The sequence below is a fragment of the Terrapene carolina genome, unplaced genomic scaffold (assembly GCF_002925995.2).
Source record: "Terrapene carolina triunguis isolate 2854851 unplaced genomic scaffold, T_m_triunguis-2.0 Scaffold89, whole genome shotgun sequence".
Taxonomy (NCBI): domain Eukaryota; kingdom Metazoa; phylum Chordata; order Testudines; family Emydidae; genus Terrapene; species Terrapene triunguis.
The window spans coordinates 71,213-91,092 of NW_020664440.1; the positions used below are offsets into that span (position 1 = coordinate 71,213).

Sequence of the window (19,880 nt, forward strand, 5' to 3'; positions counted from 1 at the left end):
CTGTCTTTACAGGGAAATAGGTAACTTAGGGGCAAACCTCTTTAAAAACATTTTACATTTTAGCTTTTTTAAATTTCATAAATCCTTTTGTATGTAAATGTCTGTTACTACACACATATAGGCATGTCAGCTCTGAACATTGTGCTAGTCCACGGGAACAAGAAAGTGACTAGTATGTCACTAACGGAATTGCAAAACCCATGCACCAAAATCCACCAGCATAAATGTTTTTAGAGAAGATTTTTAAAACTTAAGATGCTAGTACAAATTCATAGATTTTTTTTTTTTCATAGATTCTAGGACTGGAAGCGACCTCGAGAGGTCATCGAGTCCAGTCCCCTGCCCTCATGGCAGGACCAATACTGTCTAGACCATCCCTGATAGACATTTATCTAACCTACTCTTAAATATCTCCAGAGATGGAGATTCCACAACCTCCCTAGGCAATTTATTCCAGTGTTTAACCACCCTGACAGTTAGGAACTTTTTCCTAATGTCCAACCTAGACCTCCCTTGCTGCAGTTTAAGCCCATTGCTTCTTGTTCTATCCTCAGATATGCACCCACCTTATAGCAGCCCCATCTAAGTTTTATTTGCCTAGTTTATCAATAAGAATATCATGCGAGACCGTATCAAATGCCTTACTAAAGTCTAGGTATACCACATCCACTGCTTCTCCCTTATCCACAAGACTCGTTATCCTATATATCGATCCCCGATCGCTCTGCCCTCGACTCCTGTACTCCACCAGGAGGGAGGGATAGTTCAGTGGTTTGAGCATTGGCCTGCTAAACCCAGGGTTGTGAGTTCAATCCTTGAGGGGGCCATTTAGGGATTTGGGGCAAAAATCTGTCTGGGGATTGGTCCTGCTTTGAGCAGGGGGTTGGACTAGATGACCTCCTGAGGTCCCTTCCAACCCTGATATTCTATGATTCTATCAAAGAAAGCTATCAGATTGGTTTGACACGATTTGTTCTTTACAAATCCATGCTGGCTATTCCCTATCACCTTACCACCTTCCAAGTGCTTGCAGATGATTCCCTTAATTACTTGCTCCATTATCTTCCCTGGCACAGAAGTTAAACTAACTGGTCTGTAGTTTCCTGGGTGGTTTTTATTTCCCTTTTTATACAAGGAAGCATTTATTTAAAAAATAATTTAAACTTGACTGCAACCTTAGTTCCATAATACACATGGTGGTGGGAGTATCCTCTCTTGCTAGGTGTCAGACTAGTAGCCATATGCCTCAGTGGTTTTCATAGGATGAAATTCAGGTTCTGTTGAAGTAAATGTGAGTTTCCACTGACTGCAGTGAAGCAATGATTTCACCCACAGGTTTTAAGGTCCGAAGGGATCATTTTAATTAATCCTTATCAGACGTCCTGCATAACACAGGCCATAGAATTTCACCAAGTGATTCCTACGTCAGTCCTATAACTTTTGGTTGAAGTAGAGAGTCTCTTTTTAAAAGGATGTCTAGCCTTGATTTAAAAGAACCCACCACATCTCTCAGTAAGTTCTAGTGGTTAATTACCCTCCTTAAAAACTGCCTTATTTCTGGTCTAAATTGGTTTAGTTTCAGCTTCTAGCCATTGGATGTTCTGCCTTCATCTGCTAGATTACAGAGCCCTCCGATCTCCAATCTCCCCCAGCCTCCCATGGAGGCAGGTACTTTAGCCCATGATCAAGTCACCTCTTAATCTTCTCTTGGGGAAACTAAATAGGTGGAGCTGCTTTAGCCTCACTGCAAGGCAGGTTTTTCCAGCCCTCTAGTCATCCTTGTAGCTCTCGTCTGAACTCTGTCCTATTTGTTATCTTTTGGAAGTGTGAACCCAAGAACTGGAAGCAGTAGTTCAGTAATGGTCTGACTAACCCCTCATACAGGAGTAATAACCCCTCCCTACGTCTGCTTAGCATTCCCCTGCACAGCAGTACAGCACACCTATAGCACCTTCTTGGTCTGCTGGGGAGTAGTGTGTCTTCTAGTGCCAGGAATATCTAGGCAAGTTGGAATTCAGTCTTCCATTCTAGAGGAAGGGTGATAAAGCTGCCAGGATAACTAAACCTCTGCCCTTCTGGGCCTGTCCCTGTGCCCACCTGTAGAGTTATCCTTTTTGGATTATTACTGAAAAGGAAAGGATGGGTCCTTCTGACCCCCTTTGCTGCTGTAGGAGTATCTTGAGGAGTTTGACCTGCTACTGCTGTGGAATGAGCTTCTCAAAACCCAGAGCTTTTCGCAGTACTTACTGATATGCGCCCCTCCCTGCCCCCAATATCCATCTAGCTACCGGCTGTCTGGGCAGGTATGTTGTTCATGAGTAAGGAAAAGTAGAAGCATGTCAATCAATTCACTGCACTGGGAATTGCTTCTCCAGCCCAACTGCCAGCCCTTAGACTGAGAGTGATTGTGAGGTACTTGAGGAAGATAGGCAGTGCTCTTCTTGTGCTAGACTAAGTGTCAGTGAAAACTTTGTCATTTCATGGGGAGCAAGGAGACAGCATTCAAGAAGAGTCGGTCTGCAAATGTGGGGCCATGCCTCACCCCTGGGCTCTGTCTTTCCCCAAGACAGTTGTTTTTGTCAAGTTAAGCTTCATCCCTGTTTGCCCTGATGGTAAAAGCAGAGCCCCTTCAATTAAAGGCCTTGGTCTCAGATTCTGCCCTAGCTCCACTTTCTGTAATATAGGTGCTGTTGTGTAAACAGCCGCTGGCAGGTGATGAGGAGAGCTGACACTGGGATGCACTCAGTCTGTGTCTAAAAACTCATGTCTGAGGTTATTACAGGGTTTGTGCCTTTAGCAGACTTGCTTTTCATTGGTCAGTAATGCTGTGGACTTCTCCCTTGTAAACCTTGCATTGTCTTCACCATAGTTCTGTGGGGCTTCAGTGAAAGGAGACTTCCAAAGGAAAGTACTTCCTCAAACATGCATTGAGTGAGAGAGAGAGAGAGAGAGAGAGAGAGAGAGAGAGAGAGAGATATTTATTAATTAATTAATTAATTATTTTTGGGTGATAATAAATTGCTTGATTTGGTATCTTAAATGTAGCAACGCTTCCATTTTTTGGATGTGCATGTGGCTCCCCCTTTTGTTAACTTGCCTTTTACCTTCTCTAATGGGAGTGGATGTGAAAAGGGGGCCCTGTATTGGCTAAGAATCCCTCACTTGTAAATTTTCAAGGTAAGTGAGATGAGAATACAGCCCTTAATCAAATGAACAATTAATCCCATTAGCTTTCAGTTCAAGTAAATACAAAAGCTCTGTATGAGGAGGTGGAAGTGTAGAAGGGGATTAAGTGTATCCCTTCCTGTACAGCTTGTAAACAACTGGTCAGCCCTCATAGGTCATGCTGGATGAACAGGTTGGAGTGACTGGCTGCATAGCGGGCACCATGTTGTGAAACAGTGTCTGCAGCTTGAGGTGACAAACTTTGACTCTGGGGCTCTGTTGTCAAGGGAAGACTCCTCTTGCAGTGTTTTTGTTAAACTTCCCAATAGATAATGTGACATATTAGAGACATTTTCCAGAATACTTGCATAGATTAGCAACTAGTTTTTCAGTAGGTTGGGAGCAGTATACGGAATTGTTGGTGAAATTGACTGGCATTTTAGTATCGGTGATTTGAGCGGTCACTAAATATGAAAAAACGTATTCATAAGGTAACAACAACAAATTCTGAGACACTTGGCAATTGACAGATCAAATGGAGATTTTCATGTTCTCTGCCTTTTTAAAGAGGGACTGTATTAAAGGTGGTAGAGATCACTATGTAGATTGCATGGTATCTCTGTTCTCTAGCTGCTCCTTCATGTAAATAGGTGAAACTGACATTTACAAGCATCCTATCCTTGCAGGATAAGGATGGAGTAGGCTATCAACAGGACACCACAATGTGCATGTATGTAGTAACCTACCCAGAGCCTGGCTTATCTAGTGGTATGTTGCTCACCTGGGATTATAATAGTGTTGCAACTGTTGTTTTTTGTATGTTAATTGCTTCAGAATAAAGAGTCCATTGTGAGTGGCCCTTCTTAGAGTAGGGTGAGCCTTCGTGTCTTCAAACTGCAATGTTGGCACAAGTGCCATTTTATGAAAGTTCATTTATTAGCGTAATTGCCATTGACTCTACTGGCAACTGTAGTGTCACCACTAGTAAAGCGGAGAGAAGATGCCCTTCTGATAGAATGGAACTTACTCAAGGTTTTTTTTCCTTTTTTTAAAGTGTTGCCACCTTGCTACTGTCTCCCACTAGAGGGCAGCCTTTCTCTCTAAAAGCTCCAAATACCTGGCTCCTGAGACCAATCTTCAGCGTGCATTGTATTGCTGTTAACTCTAGATCTAATTCAAAAACCATTGTAACACTGTTTAAGCTAATTTTCCCGTCAACCAGGGAAAAAGTGATTGAAGCGAATGTGACCTGATAAATCAATAGATTCACCTATTCTATTCATGAATACAGGAAAAAATTACTCTGAGATGTTGTGTCCTGTAAAGTTCTTTACCTCTGGTGAAAATTATTTGCCTCTCTGTGCATGCGTAAGTAAAATATAAATGGTCTTCATGATCTGGGTGAATGGCGGGAACACTTCTGGAAAATTTTGCAATACTGGGTTTAAACTACCCACATGGAATGGACTGGAGGCTTTTCAAAATACCTGCCTGCAGTGAAAATGTAGCTGGTCTTGGGGATCAGAGAATATTTTTGGATTGTTCATGCATGATCACTGATATGACACTAAAGTCCTCCTTTTATGTTCATATATCATGCCTGTTACTGAGATATGAGTGAGTTGCTATTCATCATGGCAACATTTACTACTGGGAGTGGGGAGATGGTGCTACAAGACAAGAAAAATGAGGCAAAAAAGACATGTTGCACCTCGAAGGAAATGTGACTAGAAGTGGTTTTCTTTCTCAGGCTCAAACTGTTCAGGTAGCTGAAGTGGAGCCACAGCCACAGCCTCAGCCTTCACCTGAACTCCTGCTTCCGAATTCTCTGAAGCCAGAAGAAGGGCTCGAAGTGTGGAAAAGCTGGGCACAGACCAAGAATGCCGAGCTGGAAAAGGAGTCTCAGAACAGGCTAGCCCCTATTGGCAGTAAGTGTCATGGGAGGGAGTTATCTGGCATGGTATATTTTACTCCATGTTTTCACCACTAGAAATTTGGTTTCAAGTAGGGATCAGGTAGCAAATGAAACAAGACTACACTTGGTTCAGACTAGAGCTACCTACCTAGTTTTCCTAAGCTCCAAATCTCTCTCAACCCTTCTATCTACCCTGACTTCAAGGATCATTTTCCTGTTCAGCAGAACCACTGCAATGTTCCATTCCTTTTGTTAGGAAAACTCCCTCCTGGTTTGAGTGGTGATTGTAGTTTGGGATCTCGAGTTCAATTTGTCACAGTGTGATGGTTAGGCTTGGCAGAATTGAACTTCTGTATCTATAAAACTTTAAAGGATAATATTATTTCCCCTAATTTTATCTTAATTTTCACAGTTGTAAGAAATCCTGGGGGGCACAGCCTATAATTATTTAATGACCGTAGTCATTGAGATTCAAAAAAATAACTTTACAACCGTTAAACACACATTTTCAACATCACATGTTAAAGCATACACACATAAATATACTTAAAGCAAACTCAAAGTATGAAATGCTGCTTATCTGTAAATTTCAATGATTATCAGTGGAAATCTAGTTTCTGTGTACAGTGAAATCGACACTTACCGACATTTACCAAATAATCTAATCCTTCCAAGCCTAAGAATGGTTTGTCTTTGCCAACTGCATCATGAAACATTCCAAGAAGTATTTCTGTTCCATATTGAGCTACTAGCTCAAGAACGTAGTTTGGTGGCCACAGAAAAGGCCATGTAGGACTGTGATGGATGAGTGCCAGTTACAGGAACAAAATAGCCCCATACACCAGCTACTTAATGAATCAGCAAATGCTGTTCTGGGTTTGTTCTGGCTTTCCCATTGCTGCAGGAAAAATGCTCCATTGCAGAGAATGGAGAAGGAGATGGTCTCTATATAGAATGGGTGGTGGTGTCAGTTTTCTCTAAATGTTTTTCCCTGCTTCTCTGAGTTGATTTATGAATGCTTAAGGTCTCCATTGCTCCCGATGTTAATCTTATAGTGGGGAGTATGAGGTGCTAAAGGAGCTGTTTGGAAGTGGGGGAGCATATTGGGAGGGGAATGGACAGTGGTGAAATGGAAGATAATGCTTGAAAAACTGTCTGTGTGGTGTGTGGTTCTTTTGTTTTTGTTGTTTTTTAGCAAATTCATCATGACATTTTGCTTTGCAGGACGCCAGCTGCTGAGATTCCAGGAAGATCTCATCTCCTCTGCTGTGGCTGAGTTGAATTATGGGCTATGCTTGATGACACGAGAAGCTCGCAATGGTGAAGGCGAACCATATGATCCAGATGTACTCTACTATATCTTCCTATGTATTCAGAAGGTAGGAGGGGAAAGCCCTCATCTCTTATTTTATGCTGTGTGCACACAACAAAACTGTGCATATGCTGTGATCAAACAGTATTTGTAGATAGCTTTCTCTGTGTAAGACCTAGAACGGGTGGCCAACCTGAGCCTGAGAAGGAGCCAGAATTTACCAATGTACATTGCCAAAGAGCACTGCCAGTGCCTCCCACCAACTGGCAGCCCCGCCGATCAGTGCCTCCCCCTCCCTCCCTCCCTCCCCTGCACCGCCGGATCAGCTGTTTCGTGGCGTGCAGGAGGCTCTGGGGGAGAGGGGGAGGAGCAAGGGCATGACAAGCTCGGTGGAGGGCGTGGGAAGGTGTGCAGTGGGGGCAGGGCTTGTGGCAGAACAGTGAGCACCCCCCGGCACATTGGAAAGTTGGCGCCTGTAGCTCCAGCGCTGGAGTCGGTGCCTATACAAGCAGCTGTATGTGGCTCCGGAGCCACAGGTTGGCCACCCCTGACCTAGAATGAGAGTGGCAGTTGCTATTAATATTAAGCTCTCTAGCTTTGTTTTATATATGGAAAAATGAATGAATTCGGGAAACCTCTTCTGTGATTGCTGACAGAACATGCAGCTTTAAGAATGGACAGTTTGAGACCTTAATTAGTAGATAGAATTTTTAAAGGGATACTAGCTTGCAATTAGAAACAAAATAGTTGCTATTAACTAAATGAAATAATGTGGTGAGAATTTAATGGGAAAGTCGTGTCGCCCCCCCCCCCCCCCCCAGAAAAGTGTAATGCTCTAGATCTAGTCTGTCCTGCTTAAAATCAGTGTTTCAGCTTTGACTTGCCTGAAATGTGAATGGAGGCCTATTACTTGGTATAGAGAAGAGAGAATCTGGGTTTGCAACAGTATTTTCTTTATTCAATAATGTGAGAGGATATTTGTACCTTAAAGAAACAATCCCAGTGCACGCAGGGCAATAATTGAAATGTAAATTTCAAATAAACTCATCCTTTTGTAAATAAGCTGAGGGCCAGCTACCTTTGCTTTTAAGATTCTTCCTCTTCTTTGTTATCCACTCATATAGCAGTAATTATGATTATGCCTGGCACACTGTGATCAGTACAGGGGTATTTGTAGTCTCCCAGGTGTACCCTATGGAACCTCTCCAGCAAATAATGACTACAGTAAAGCAGGAAATACATAAACCTGACTAGTGCCTGGGCCTTGAGCCTGGGAGGGGGGCTCATTACATCCCAAAGAGAGAGATCCTCTGATAGGAGCTTGCTTGATGCTGTTATATCGGACTATGTTGTGAATGTCTCTCTTTGCAGTATCTCTTTGAAAATGGACGAGTAGATGACATTTTCTCGGATCTCTATTATATACGGTTTACCGAGTGGTTACATGAAGTTCTCAAGGATGTACAGCCCCGGGTCACCCCTCTTGGTAAGAGCTTTTTCTCTGCTTTAGGAAGAGGCCTCTCAGACATGGTGGGGTAGGGGTGGGATGCAAGAGAGCTTTAAGCTTGCTGGTGTCATCTTTCTGAAAGCTGAGACTAGAAACAGATCGGAAGAAGCACTTGAGCAGAGGAACATCCCTTAACTTTCACTGAGCTGGGGAGGGAAGTTTTCCAGAGCCTGCAATAAGTACAAATATTTCAGAGGGTTTTGTGCACCAGACTGCAGTCCTGACTTCTGTTTTAAGGGTTTAGTTAGGCTTGATTCTGTGCACCATTTAACTTACTCTCTAAGGGGTTCTGAGAACTTGTTAATCTTTAGGACATCGGGAGTGTGGGGTTGATGCCCCTTCTAAGGAATGCATGAGTTGTTGAGCAGAGATGGATTCATAAATGGCAGATGAAATTCAGTGTTGATAAATGCAAAGTAATGCACATTAGAAAACAGAATCCCAACTATCCATATAAAATGGAGTCTAAATTAGCTGTTATCACTCCGGAGAGAGATCTTGGAGTCAGTGTGGATAGTTCTCTGAAAACATCCACTCAATGTGCAGTGGCAGTCAAAAAAGCGAACAGAATGTTGGGAATCATTACGAAAGGGATAGATAATAAGACAGAATATATCATATTGACACTATTTAAATCCTTGGTACGCCCATGTCTTGAATACTGTGTGCAGATGTGGTTGCCCCATCTCAAAAAAGATATATTGGAATTGCAAAATGTTCAGAAAAGGGCGACAGAAATGATTAGGGATATGGAACGGCTTCCATGTGAGGAGAGATTAATAAGATTGGGACTTTTCATCTTGGAAAAGGGACGACTAAGGGGGGATAATATAGAGGTCCATAAAATCATGACTGGTGTGGAGAAAGTAAATAAGCTTGTGTTATGAGGAGTAAATAACACTTCAACTAGGGGTCACCAAAGGAAATTAATAGGCAGCGGGTTTTAAAACAAACAAAAGGAAGTATTTCTTCACACAATGCACAGTCAACCTGTGGAACTCCTTGCCAGAGGATGTTGTGAAGGCCAAGATTATAACAGGGTTCAAAAAAGAACTAGAGAAGTTCATGGAGGATAGGACCATCAATGGCTATTAGCCAGGATGGGCAGGGATGGTGTCCCTAGCCCCTGTTTGCCAGGAACTGGGAATGGGTAACAGGGGATGGATGACCTGATGATTTCCTGTTCTGTTCATTCCCTCTGGGGCACCTGGCATTGGCCACTATCAGAAGACAGGATACTGGACTAAATGGACCTTTGGTCTGACCCAGTATGGCCATTATGTTCTTATACTACCTCCTAGTGGCTTACCCTTGGTGTCCATGAGGCAAGCGATCTGATTTGAATTGCAATGCATTTTGCTTTTAGTGTTCTGTGCCACTGATGAGCGACTAGCGCAGCTTCAGGTGATAAAACCAGAGATTTGCCCTAAGGCGTGGCTTGTTCTGAACTTAGTGGATTTTGGAATCCATTTGTGGGTGGTTTTAGGCAGAGCCTTGGAGATGTTGCAGCCAAAAACTTCTGAACATTAAACCCTTCATTCAGAGTAGGGTCGGGATGTCTATGTGGGCTTCACTCTGTACATGTGGGTGTCCGATAAAGGAACAGACCTCGCATGAACAAGTTATGCTATTGCTGCAGTAGGGAAGATTACACCTACTCAGATGAGAACTAAAGGATCACATTTTCAGGGGATAGAAATCTGTTTCTTCAGATTTTTATTCCCCTTGCTCTTAGTTTGGTCTGATCATCTGTCAATCCATCTTACATTTGTGTTCAGATACTTCTGCTTAAGTAGTGTGGTGGGTTTCAGATCCTTTTTTTCCCTCTGCCTGTTTGATTTATGCTTTGTTCTCTGTGCCATTGCATGAGCTCTGGGGTTCATACTGTTTGTTGTGTTGCTGTGTATCTAGGTGTTTGGAGTGTAGAATTACTCTTCTGCACAAAGGAAAATCAAGAGTACACATATCCAAATAGTGTTTGACCCTGTACGTAGACTGAAGATGCACATAGGGCCAACAGCTCAATTTGTTCCATTCCATCAGCTTGCTCATTCTCGCTTATTAAAGGTTGATATCAAAATGAGCAACTGTGAAATGGGAGAATTAATCTGTTTTCCCTTCCCCAAGGAATCTTTTTCTAGTGTGTATCCCTGGAAGTGCCTCTTGTGTTCATATTGTAACTACCTCAGTGGGTGATGCTGACTTCTGATTGTTGCAGGTTATGTCCTCCCCAGCCATGTAACAGAAGAGATGCTGTGGGAGTGCAAGCAGCTGGGAGCTCACTCTCCTTCCACCTTGCTCACTACACTGATGTTCTTTAACACCAAGTAAGTATTTGGGACAGTTGATTTAATGGCCAAGGAACTTGCAGCATCCTTGACAGGACTGACAGGAAACTGCATTGGACTAAGATGTGGTCACTGCTTTTTTAATGGTTAGGGACATGGGAGCAAATCCCAGAGCAGTCCCTTTATACAAGAAATTATATGCAGCAAAACAAGGAAGTGAACTAACAAAGAGAAACCTGGACTTGCATCTGCCTTTTCTTGTGTTATGCTGCTCAGAATACCACCTGACTTTCAGATGCTGGTTTGAACCCTGGCTGGCTCATAGCGAGTAAAGATTGCCACTTCACTGTCAGATGAGAGGCTAAGTAAGGCTTTGTTTGCCCCATAAATGTCCTGTGTCCTATTCTCACTGTTCAGGTACTTCCTGTTGAAAACGGTAGACCAGCATATGAAGTTGGCCTTCTCCAAGGTCTTGAGGCAGACCAAGAAGAACCCTTCCAATCCCAAGGATAAGAGCACGAGTATCCGGTACCTGAAGGCACTTGGCATACACCAGACAGGCCAGAAAGGTAGAGTGTACATGAGGAGAGGAGAAGCCTTCTTGAGAATGTCTCGGATTGACGGACCTGGTCTGTACTAGTCTTATAAAGAGACTTGCAGGTGCCTTCAGGTGGGGTGCAAGAAACCAATGTCTTTGACAAAAAGATCCTCCCCCAGTAGCTAGGTGATCAGAGATGAAGCACGTCTGTGTGTTTCGTGAGAGCATGATGCCTTCTGACATAGAGTTGAGTGGCTGTTAGCTGATATTTATCTGAGGCACACAGGCCTCCATCGGAAGAGTTGGGGATTAGTTTCCAGTCTCATTCTCCCAGGCACAGGCACTGTTGTGATGCAAGGGCCTCTGAGCAAGGAGAGGAATATGAGTGTTCTCTTCTCTCAGTGGAAGCACTTGACTCCTGGGTACATTCATGGAGTTTAGAGGTAGAGTATGGCCTGTTGACCTAAGCTTCCACTGGCTCAGGTACTGGCGTTTCATTTAACCAGACTTCCTGCCTTTCAGGGGTTATAGCTAGATGGTGGGTTAATGAGTGGGTCTTGGTGATAAAGCAGATAGCCAAAAGCAATACCTGGAGGTTTCTGGCTGATAACAAGTGAGCTATGCTTTGGGGCAGTGATCTGGCTCCTTTTACCTTTCCTGCAGCTGGTAACTCATGAGATGACGTATGATGACATAGGATTTGCAAACATTGAGGCTGCTTGACGTTGCTTATTTTATTATCTACTATTGTTCTACTACAGTTTCCTGTACTCAGTTTGACACACTGTGGTTTTTTGGGGGGGGTTGGTTTGCAGTTACAGATGACATGTATGCAGAGCAGACTGAGAATCCAGAGAACCCCCTGCGGTGCCCCATAAAGCTCTATGACTTCTACCTCTTCAAATGGTGAGAGCTCCTGTCACGTGGGGTTGCTTATCTTCTATAAATGTGTACCTAGATTGCATTTTATAGCTGCAGAAAGATAGCTAACTTTGTCTTTGGGACAGTATTTCTCTCTCTGTAATATCGGTATAGTTTGTATGTTAAATACATTAACTATGTAGGGGACTTCAATAGGAGGTGCATGCCCATAATAGAGGGTAAACTTTGGTCCAGAGTTGCATTAAATTTTTTTTACTAAAATCCTGTTTTGCTCACTATTTGAAGGGGCTAAATCATGAAGTGTGAATTGTAAGTGTTTATCCCAGGGTTTACTTGTGGTGATAGACGTCAGAGCGGTTGAGCTTGTGCAGTGGCCCCTTAGCCCACAGGTGCACTGACAGCACATCTGATGGAAGTGCCCTCTGCTTTGGGTGAGATGTTGGAGAGACCCAGGTGGTGGCAGCCACAAAAATGGAAGTTTGTTTTGAATATTAGACATGAGAGAGGTCTCTTAGTAGCTGAATTTGTGTACACTCCCCTCCTTCCTGGACAGCACCACAACTAGCTTTACTGAAGTGAAAATGGAGTCTGAGAAGAAAACTGACTCTTAAAAGGCTAAATGGTAACCTTTGGTACCCAAGTGAAAGGAGTTTAATCTTTCCTAGTGAATATAGGTCCACTATATAGCGGGGGGGGCTCTTTATTGTTAGCCTTGACTTAGTCCAGTGGCTGAGTGAGTCATTAAGACAGAACTCCCCTTTTTCCCCTAGAGGAGAACTGTCTAGGGCTGGGTGGGACCCATTGGTAGGAGAAACTTGTCCTACCATTGCCCATAATTGTACCTGTGTTTCCATGGCTCTTCTAGTCTTGCACCTTTCATCAGCCCAACATTCACTGTAAGGAATCGTAAAGCCCCAGGGTGAATAGGGTGAGGTTACCTGTTCCAGGACATGTTACTAGCCTGCCTGTTTCTGATTTTGTTTCCCCCCTTGCAGCCCCCAGAGTGTGAAAGGCCGGAATGACACGTTTTACTTAACTCCGGAGCCGGTGGTAGCCCCCAACAGCCCGATCTGGTATTCCATCCAGCCAATCAGCAGAGAGCAGATGGAGCAGATGCTCACTCGGATCCTGGTGATACGAGAGATTCAGGAAGCTATTGCTGTGGCTAATGCCAGCACCATGCACTAAGGCATCCTTCCCAGCTCAGAGGGGGTGGGGTGGTGGGGGGATGACGAGCAAGGATAAATTGTACAGACTTTTACACTAAAGGAGATGCCTACGTTTTGTTTTTTATTGGTGTAGTTATGAAGCCCTTTTAGGCTTCTTCTGTTTAAAAGAATCTAAAAGGAAAACCTACCCATTGTGTATCCTACCAAACACACTGAGCTGTTAGAACCATTGGAGGCTGCATTTCTCTGCCAGCTCAGAGCTGTTGAAACTGCTGGTTGACTTTGGTTTTTTATGATGTAGAAAACAGAACATGAGCTATGGGATTGGCCTGGATGGCTGGGGCCTCTGATGCCTCCTCAGAGCACGTGCAGCCTGGAGAGCGCAGAATGATGGATGGACCTGCTCAGCCAGCCAAGGAGAGGCAGGTGTCTCTCCTTTGTGCTCAGACATTAATTTGCTGTTGTCCTGGAAGAAGAAGAAGGAGGAGGAGGAGAGTGAACTGCAATTATGATTTCTAAAAAACAATTTCTATTCAGACCTTTAAGTGACATTTTTAGATGTTAAAAGTAAAAAAAACAAAAAACAAAAAAAAACAACTTTACCACACCTTCTTTTTTTGGCCTGACATTGAGGCCTTAAACCTTGAGGCTCCTGTGCCTGCTGGAGTTCTTGTACCATACACTTGTGTATCATATAAAGATACCGCCCTGTTTCTCTTATGTATTCTTACTCTAGTTGTTTATTAAGAATGACGAGCACGTCTTTTCAACATGCCATTGAACAGTGTCTTTATTTGGGGAAGAGCGCAAGAGCTGCAAGAGGGAGCATTTTAAAAAGATCAGTGTAATTGGGTTGTTCTCATCCCCCCACATATGCTTTTCAGTGTGATTTCCCCTGGACCCTTTTCCTCTTTCCCGCCCCTCCAAACTTTGAAGGTCTGAAGGAATTCACTCCTGTTAGGATGTCCAGGTCCTTCTTTAGTGTTGCACATTGGGTCAGCTTTTTTCTTCAGTGTAATAACTTACCGTTGAGAGAAACCAGTTTGCTGATAGAACTTCGTGTCCAGCTAGGAACAAGGAATTTGCTATTGCACCAGATCAGCTTATTGGTCCATCCAGACCAGTGTCCTGTCTGCAGCAGAGGCCAATGTGTGGGGCTTCAGGCACAGGCAACGCCTCTCCCCAGCCTCAGCCCCAAAGCACCTGACCAGTGGCTAGAGGGTTAGGGGAGAAAATGCTTTTCAGGCTGTATGGCTGGCTGGCTCGCATATCGGTATCATAGTTGTATAGTTTCAAGAGTTGTCAGGGGTTGTAGTTCTTTTTTTAAATCAGACCCACGGCACTTGCCTCACTGCATCTTCAATGGCTGCTGTATTTTGACAACATAACATTTCTGGTGGCTTCCGAAGAGAATAGATTGTCCGCTGTGCTTGAAATCGGAGCTCACTCTAGCGAGGCTTGAGGTTATTGAGCTACCAGCTTCTTGGACATGAGGAGGTGACGCTTCTTGAATCTGCCTTCCCCTCTTCTCCCTCTATTGCAGTCCTATAAATGGAAGCTCCTCCATTACCGTACGAGAGAGTCTTGAGGCTTCCATTTGTCGCCTCCCTATTTACATTTGCAAGCAGGGTGTGTCCTCCCTCTGATCTGTACATGTGCACCAAGGATAGACTCTGCCCCTAAATCAGGACTGTCCATAATGTTACCTGCCCGTGTGCCATCCTGTTTGATGTGGAGGCGTGTCCAGTGAAGACTTCTGGTCCTAGCATGTGATACTTGGGCTTGGTGGAAGGCTCCTTGTGTCAAACCGTTAGAATGCAGATATGCCGGAGTATGAACATGAGGAGGGATTGGCCCCTGAAGAGAACTTTTCGAAGCATAACTTGGTAAGAAATGTTTGGGTAACTGCTGCAGGAAGTCGTGCATCCCCTGTGTGGTGGGTTTGATGCTCCCTTGCTCCCTCTGTTGCTTACCGACATCAACACCCAGAGTGGTGAGCTAAGCAAAGTCCCACCTCAACGACTGCTGGCAGTATCTGGCTGATACTCTAGTCCCTGTGGGGCAGGAAAAGAGAATGGGGACAGGTGGAGTGTAAAGCTGCCATCATACCCTCAGCTAAGTGCAGCAATCGGGATTATCAGCAGCACTCTTCCTCTGGCAGGGAATTGTCAGTGTTGGTAACACTTCTTGGCTTGGCTACTATCCGATGCCATAACCTCGTCACTGTGTTCCAATGACCGCAGTATTCTCCAAGCGCCAGTTCGATTATTTAAGGACAGAGTTATGGGCTAGGTAGCCATTGCTCTGCTCAAGGGAGCAGAGACGCATGCGTATTGTGCTACGGGTGTCTGGGCCTGCATGGAGCTAATCTCTAGATCACTTGGGTAAACAGCTGCCCTGAATGTTGGATTTGAGAGGGGAGCATCCCGCCTTCTGCTCAGAGAGCAAGTGACCCTGAGAAATAAGCATGTGCAGGCTAAACACCCATCCTCAAGTCACTGTCCCTGGAATGCCGCATAGGAGCCTAAATCCAGCCTTCCCAGAGGTCGGAGTGGGCCCATCCACTGTTAATTAAATCCGAGCGCAATACGAAAATGGAAGCTGACTGGCTATTCTTTCCTCCGCCAAGTACTAAGTGGATGGAATGGTTTGATATATGGCTTCACATAACATTTTTGTGTAAGTATAAACTTGCCAGAGCTTGAAACAATTTGGCAGACAGACAAGACCCAGCAATGGAATAACAAGGGATGTTGCAGGTTAGGATTGAGTTGAGGTACACTGGCAGAGCTGTGTGGTGAAGCTGTATGCCATGTTGCTTAAAAATATACTTGATTCTCATGTATTTATTGCTGTTCACTTGCTACTGTAAAGAGCAAATCAAAAAATGTAACTGGTGGAGAGTCAAGTAATCCTTTAGGATCTCCACTCAGCCTGGAGAAGCACAACTCACTTGGACAGTATTGGGAGTTTAGCAGGCACAGAGGGCCACATAAACCTATAAATCTTTATTGGGTTTGCCCTAGCAAACACTGAGGATTTTCCATCCCTGGCCTGTCTTTTTGCTTTCTCCTGTGTATGGAAGATGAAGGTGTTGACTTGAAGATGTACAGTGTTCTGTACTGTCTGGTATCAAAATGTCTGATACCAGTTTCATTTCTTAGACTATCCAATATACTATGCTTTACAGATGACTTCACAGAACTTGTTTCAGTCTGCACAGCTCTATGAAACCAGTTTAAAATGTCTGCAATATTTCTGGAGTTTAAACCCTGTACGCTCTGATAGTGAAGAGTGATCCGACCCTTCCTTTCTAGAAAGGTCACCCTAAAGCCTTATTTTTAAGGACTCCTGGAAGGAACTCTACCCAGATTAGACAACAGCGCTCTGTTGGCCTAAGGTCTTACCCAGGTCATTGGCAAATCTGCTCCTGGTTAAATGATGTAAAATAGCTCTCTCTTTAGCACGGTTTTCTATATCCAGTTTTTCCACTCCCTGCTTGAGTTTCAGTGATGGACATGCCACCTAACACCTCTTGAGTACCAAACACCTTGCTGTTGTACATATTTAACCCAGAATTTACTCCCTTCCTTTGCCTTGTATGTGCCACTGATACAGGGTTAGCCTTGTCTGTTCTGTCTCCGCTTGGTTAGTTATTTAGTCTGAGGCCCCCCTGCATTTTGTTTTTTAATTGTTCTGTGCCCATTTGTCTCCACAGAAAGTGTAGCATGATTGAACATGGTGGCTTTGTGAAGCTTCTTGTGTTCTAACCTCCGACCTCCATGTATTGTCCTGTGTCTCATGAAATTGCAATATAACTGCTCTCCTACAGGAAACTTATAGTCTGTTACATAGACTTGGTGTCCACTGTGCCATCATGTCCTTATTTCCTTTTTTTGAAGGTGGTCACTACTGTAAAATTGGAATGATCAAAGCAGTGGAGGACAGCCTGTGGAAAACGATCATCCCCTGGCCCCTTACTGCAGGGGGAGGGAGGAAGAGGACAGTCTAAGTGTAACTTAATATAGTTCCTTCATTTTCTAACTTCTTGATTCCTAGACTCTCGTGTTTCTGGGAGGAGGTAATCTGCTGTATGTCTGAAGCTGTTTCCAAAGCATGCTGCCTTGGCCTGATTCGTTGTGGGAGCTAGAACTTCCATTTTAGGATCCAGAACCTGAAAGTGACTCTAAACAGGAGTCCTCCCTTGCACTGATCCTCACCGGGTGGAAATGAGACAGATTGCTCTGACCTAGGAGAGAACAAGTCCATTTGCCTGGTCAACTTAGAATTGAACAAAAGCTATGTCCACCACCCCAAGTTCTCTTGATCAGTCGCCACATAAAAGAAAGGGGACAGTGGCTGAAAAGAGCCCTTTTCTGTCTGTATGGGACGGAGGGTTTTACTGTTCCCTTTGTTTGCTGGACTGTCTGAGGGGTTGCATGATGGCTGCACACTAGGTGTAACCTATTTAATAATGGTTAATCTTAACGTTCTGACTCTTACATCACTGTTAAAATGGGATAGAAACTGCTACAGCCTCTGGCATGGGGCCCTTCTCCCAGCCGCGCATCCCGAGCTGCTAGGTTCCAACAGCAGCCTACGGAGAGACTTTTCCTTCCCCAGATATTTTAAGGAATGCACGTTGCCCCGTCATTTCAGCCTGTTCCGTTTCATTGGAGCCAATGCATAGAAAACATCCAAGCTATTGCTGACATCTTCCTACTGTAAGGAGCATCTCGAACCCTCTTCCAGGAGAGAATGGTTCATGTTCTGGGGGTGGGGGATATTAAGCTGCCAAAAGACATGTGACGCAATGGCTGTGGCACTTTGCCTGCCAATCCCTTCCTCCAGTGTGGCTCTGGCACAGCTCTCAGCACTGCAGTAGACATTTTTGCCCATATGGCCTGTGCGCAGCAGCCAAGTTTCCAGTTGCCTGCTTCCAGCTGTTCTTGCTACTGAGTTAATCAGGAGGGTTAGGGCAGGACTGAGTCCAGCATAAATCAGGAATAAATTGGGTCTTGGTCTCTAATGAGGGAATGTAAGAAAAGAGCACGGGGTGGGTAGGGGATGCATCTCACTAAGGCTGGTTCTAGTTGCAGCCCAGGTAATGGTGCAGCCTGCATGCCAGAAATGTCTTGTCCATCCTCCCACATTGAACCCTAGTCTGAACAGCATATGTCATTGCCATCCCGCAAAGTGACCTTCCAGCTCTCCAGTAGCTTTTTCCCCCTGTGAGTTACTCACACTGCAAATCATTTTAAAGAGATGAACTCAACTATTTTTTTAATTTAACTTTACTCTTATACCCTCTGATCTTTGTAATCCCCTTGGAAATGAAATGTCTTTCCCTGCAGCCTTTGTAGTCTGTTTGACAACCATTAAACCTTGCCTTGTGTTTCTAATGGAACAGAAGCTAACTTGCCTGTCTGTTTACTACTTTGTGCTCTAGTATCACTGCTGAGGTTAGGGTAAATGTGCCTTGCATTGGAATAGGGCAGCTGTACCACCATCGTCTTTCCTTTAAAATAAACAAAAGATCTTAAGCAGGCAAGACATCCTCACTTCTGGCACTCTTACAGTAGGCAACATTTACTGTTGGTGGAATGTGTCACTTTAATAAAAAAAAAGAAAAAGAAACATGTCTAAATGCTCTTCTGCCTGAGTGCTCAGTAAGACCAACTGGAACAACTGCCTTAATATCACTACTCTAAGCCACTTTTGGTATGTCAGTCAGGACATCAAATCCTAAACTGATAGCATCTTATCTCCTTCAATGTAGTCCAAGAAAATTCTAAATAGGTGGAAATCAGCATGTGGGTGTATGAATTCTGTAACGCTACCTCTAACAGTTTTAGCTGAGAAATGACCAAGAAATGATGCTCAGATGTATAAAATCACAGCCAGGGATGTTATGAAAGCCAAGGACCATATTTCTCAACAGTTGCCACCCTACAACACAAACTGAAAACTTAACATTGCACAACCGGAAACAAGATTCACTCCATGGCTGAAGAAAAGGAGTTTAATTTTCCTTCTCTCTCTCGAATGAAATGATACTGTTCTGAGTACTAGGTACAGCTACCACAGACTGTGTTGTACCTGTTAAGGAAAATTGGGAGTCACTGAAAGAAAACTGCAGTGATCAATTTCTGTAGTGACTACAGCCTTAAGTTATAAGAGCAGCTTAACAAAATAGTCACTGCGACACCATGCAATATGTAGTATAAAAGATGTGGTGCTGCCCTTAAGTATCAAGTTATTGGAATAAAGTAAACAATCAATCAACCAAAAGATAAACTAAACTCAGTCACCCCAATGATGGGCTACAGGCTGGGAGAGCCCTGCTGCCAGAACTGCAGAATCCCACCCTCCTGCGCTGTCATCAGAAGAATCCTATCCAGTCCTAACCAGATTTATGTGGTAGCAAAAGGAGTGGGACTTTCAAAACAGTTCGGCACCCAACGTGTTGAGCTTTCTTGAAAATCTGGCCCCAAAAGAGGGACCCTCTGATTTAAACTGAATAATATGAAAACTTTTTTGTGATTATTTTTCATAAACAGACAATGCAAAGTCCAAAAAGGTGCATGACTTAGTTGTATATGTTTTCAAATACCCCATCCTTCACAGGAGCTCCAATAGGATTATGCAACTATATAATTTTACAACTCACTGCAACACCAGACAATACTACATAGCCATGGTTGGGCGAGGGGTAACCGTAACAAAACAGAAAACCTACATGAATAGGAGGTGAAGGGGTTAGGTGGAATGGAAGTCTGGTGGTGATTGAGCCATCTCAATGTTGTGTTTTTTTTTTTGTTTTGTTTTTTTTGTTTTTAAATAATCCAAATGTATCTAGAAATGGGGTCAAAATTTCTTCAGCTGCTAACTCATGCAGGTCTGAATACCACTTCAAAGGAGGGTGTAAAATTGGATAATCTGCCCCCTACATTAGCTCTCATTCTTTTAAATCCTAAAGTATGAGGTTTAATATCCCTTCCAAAACACATCCTAAGTAGACATTATTTATATAAATGTCAGTCCCTTTTGGCATCTTCAGCTCTTGACCTCAGTGGCTGCCTGTGGCAATAACAGAGGGTCCTG

General features: G+C 43.8%; 1 protein-coding gene across 6 annotated transcripts in view; it reads left to right on the top strand.

Annotated features, from left to right (window-relative positions):
* The window catches only part of QRICH1 (glutamine rich 1), a 29,920-nt gene extending 16,369 nt beyond the window's left edge, over positions 1-13,551 (top strand). For all 6 annotated transcript variants that reach the window (XM_024204877.3, XM_024204878.3, XM_024204875.3 and 3 more), the window contains 7 exons: positions 4,916-5,093; positions 6,305-6,459; positions 7,764-7,878; positions 10,118-10,226; positions 10,605-10,756; positions 11,541-11,631; positions 12,603-13,551. In XM_024204877.3, coding sequence (XP_024060645.1) covers positions 4,916-5,093; positions 6,305-6,459; positions 7,764-7,878; positions 10,118-10,226; positions 10,605-10,756; positions 11,541-11,631; positions 12,603-12,795 — 993 coding nt within the window. In that variant the 3' untranslated portion in view covers positions 12,796-13,551. The remainder of the gene's footprint in view (positions 1-4,915; positions 5,094-6,304; positions 6,460-7,763; positions 7,879-10,117; positions 10,227-10,604; positions 10,757-11,540; positions 11,632-12,602) is intronic.
* Positions 13,552-19,880: the final 6,329 nt, after the last annotated feature.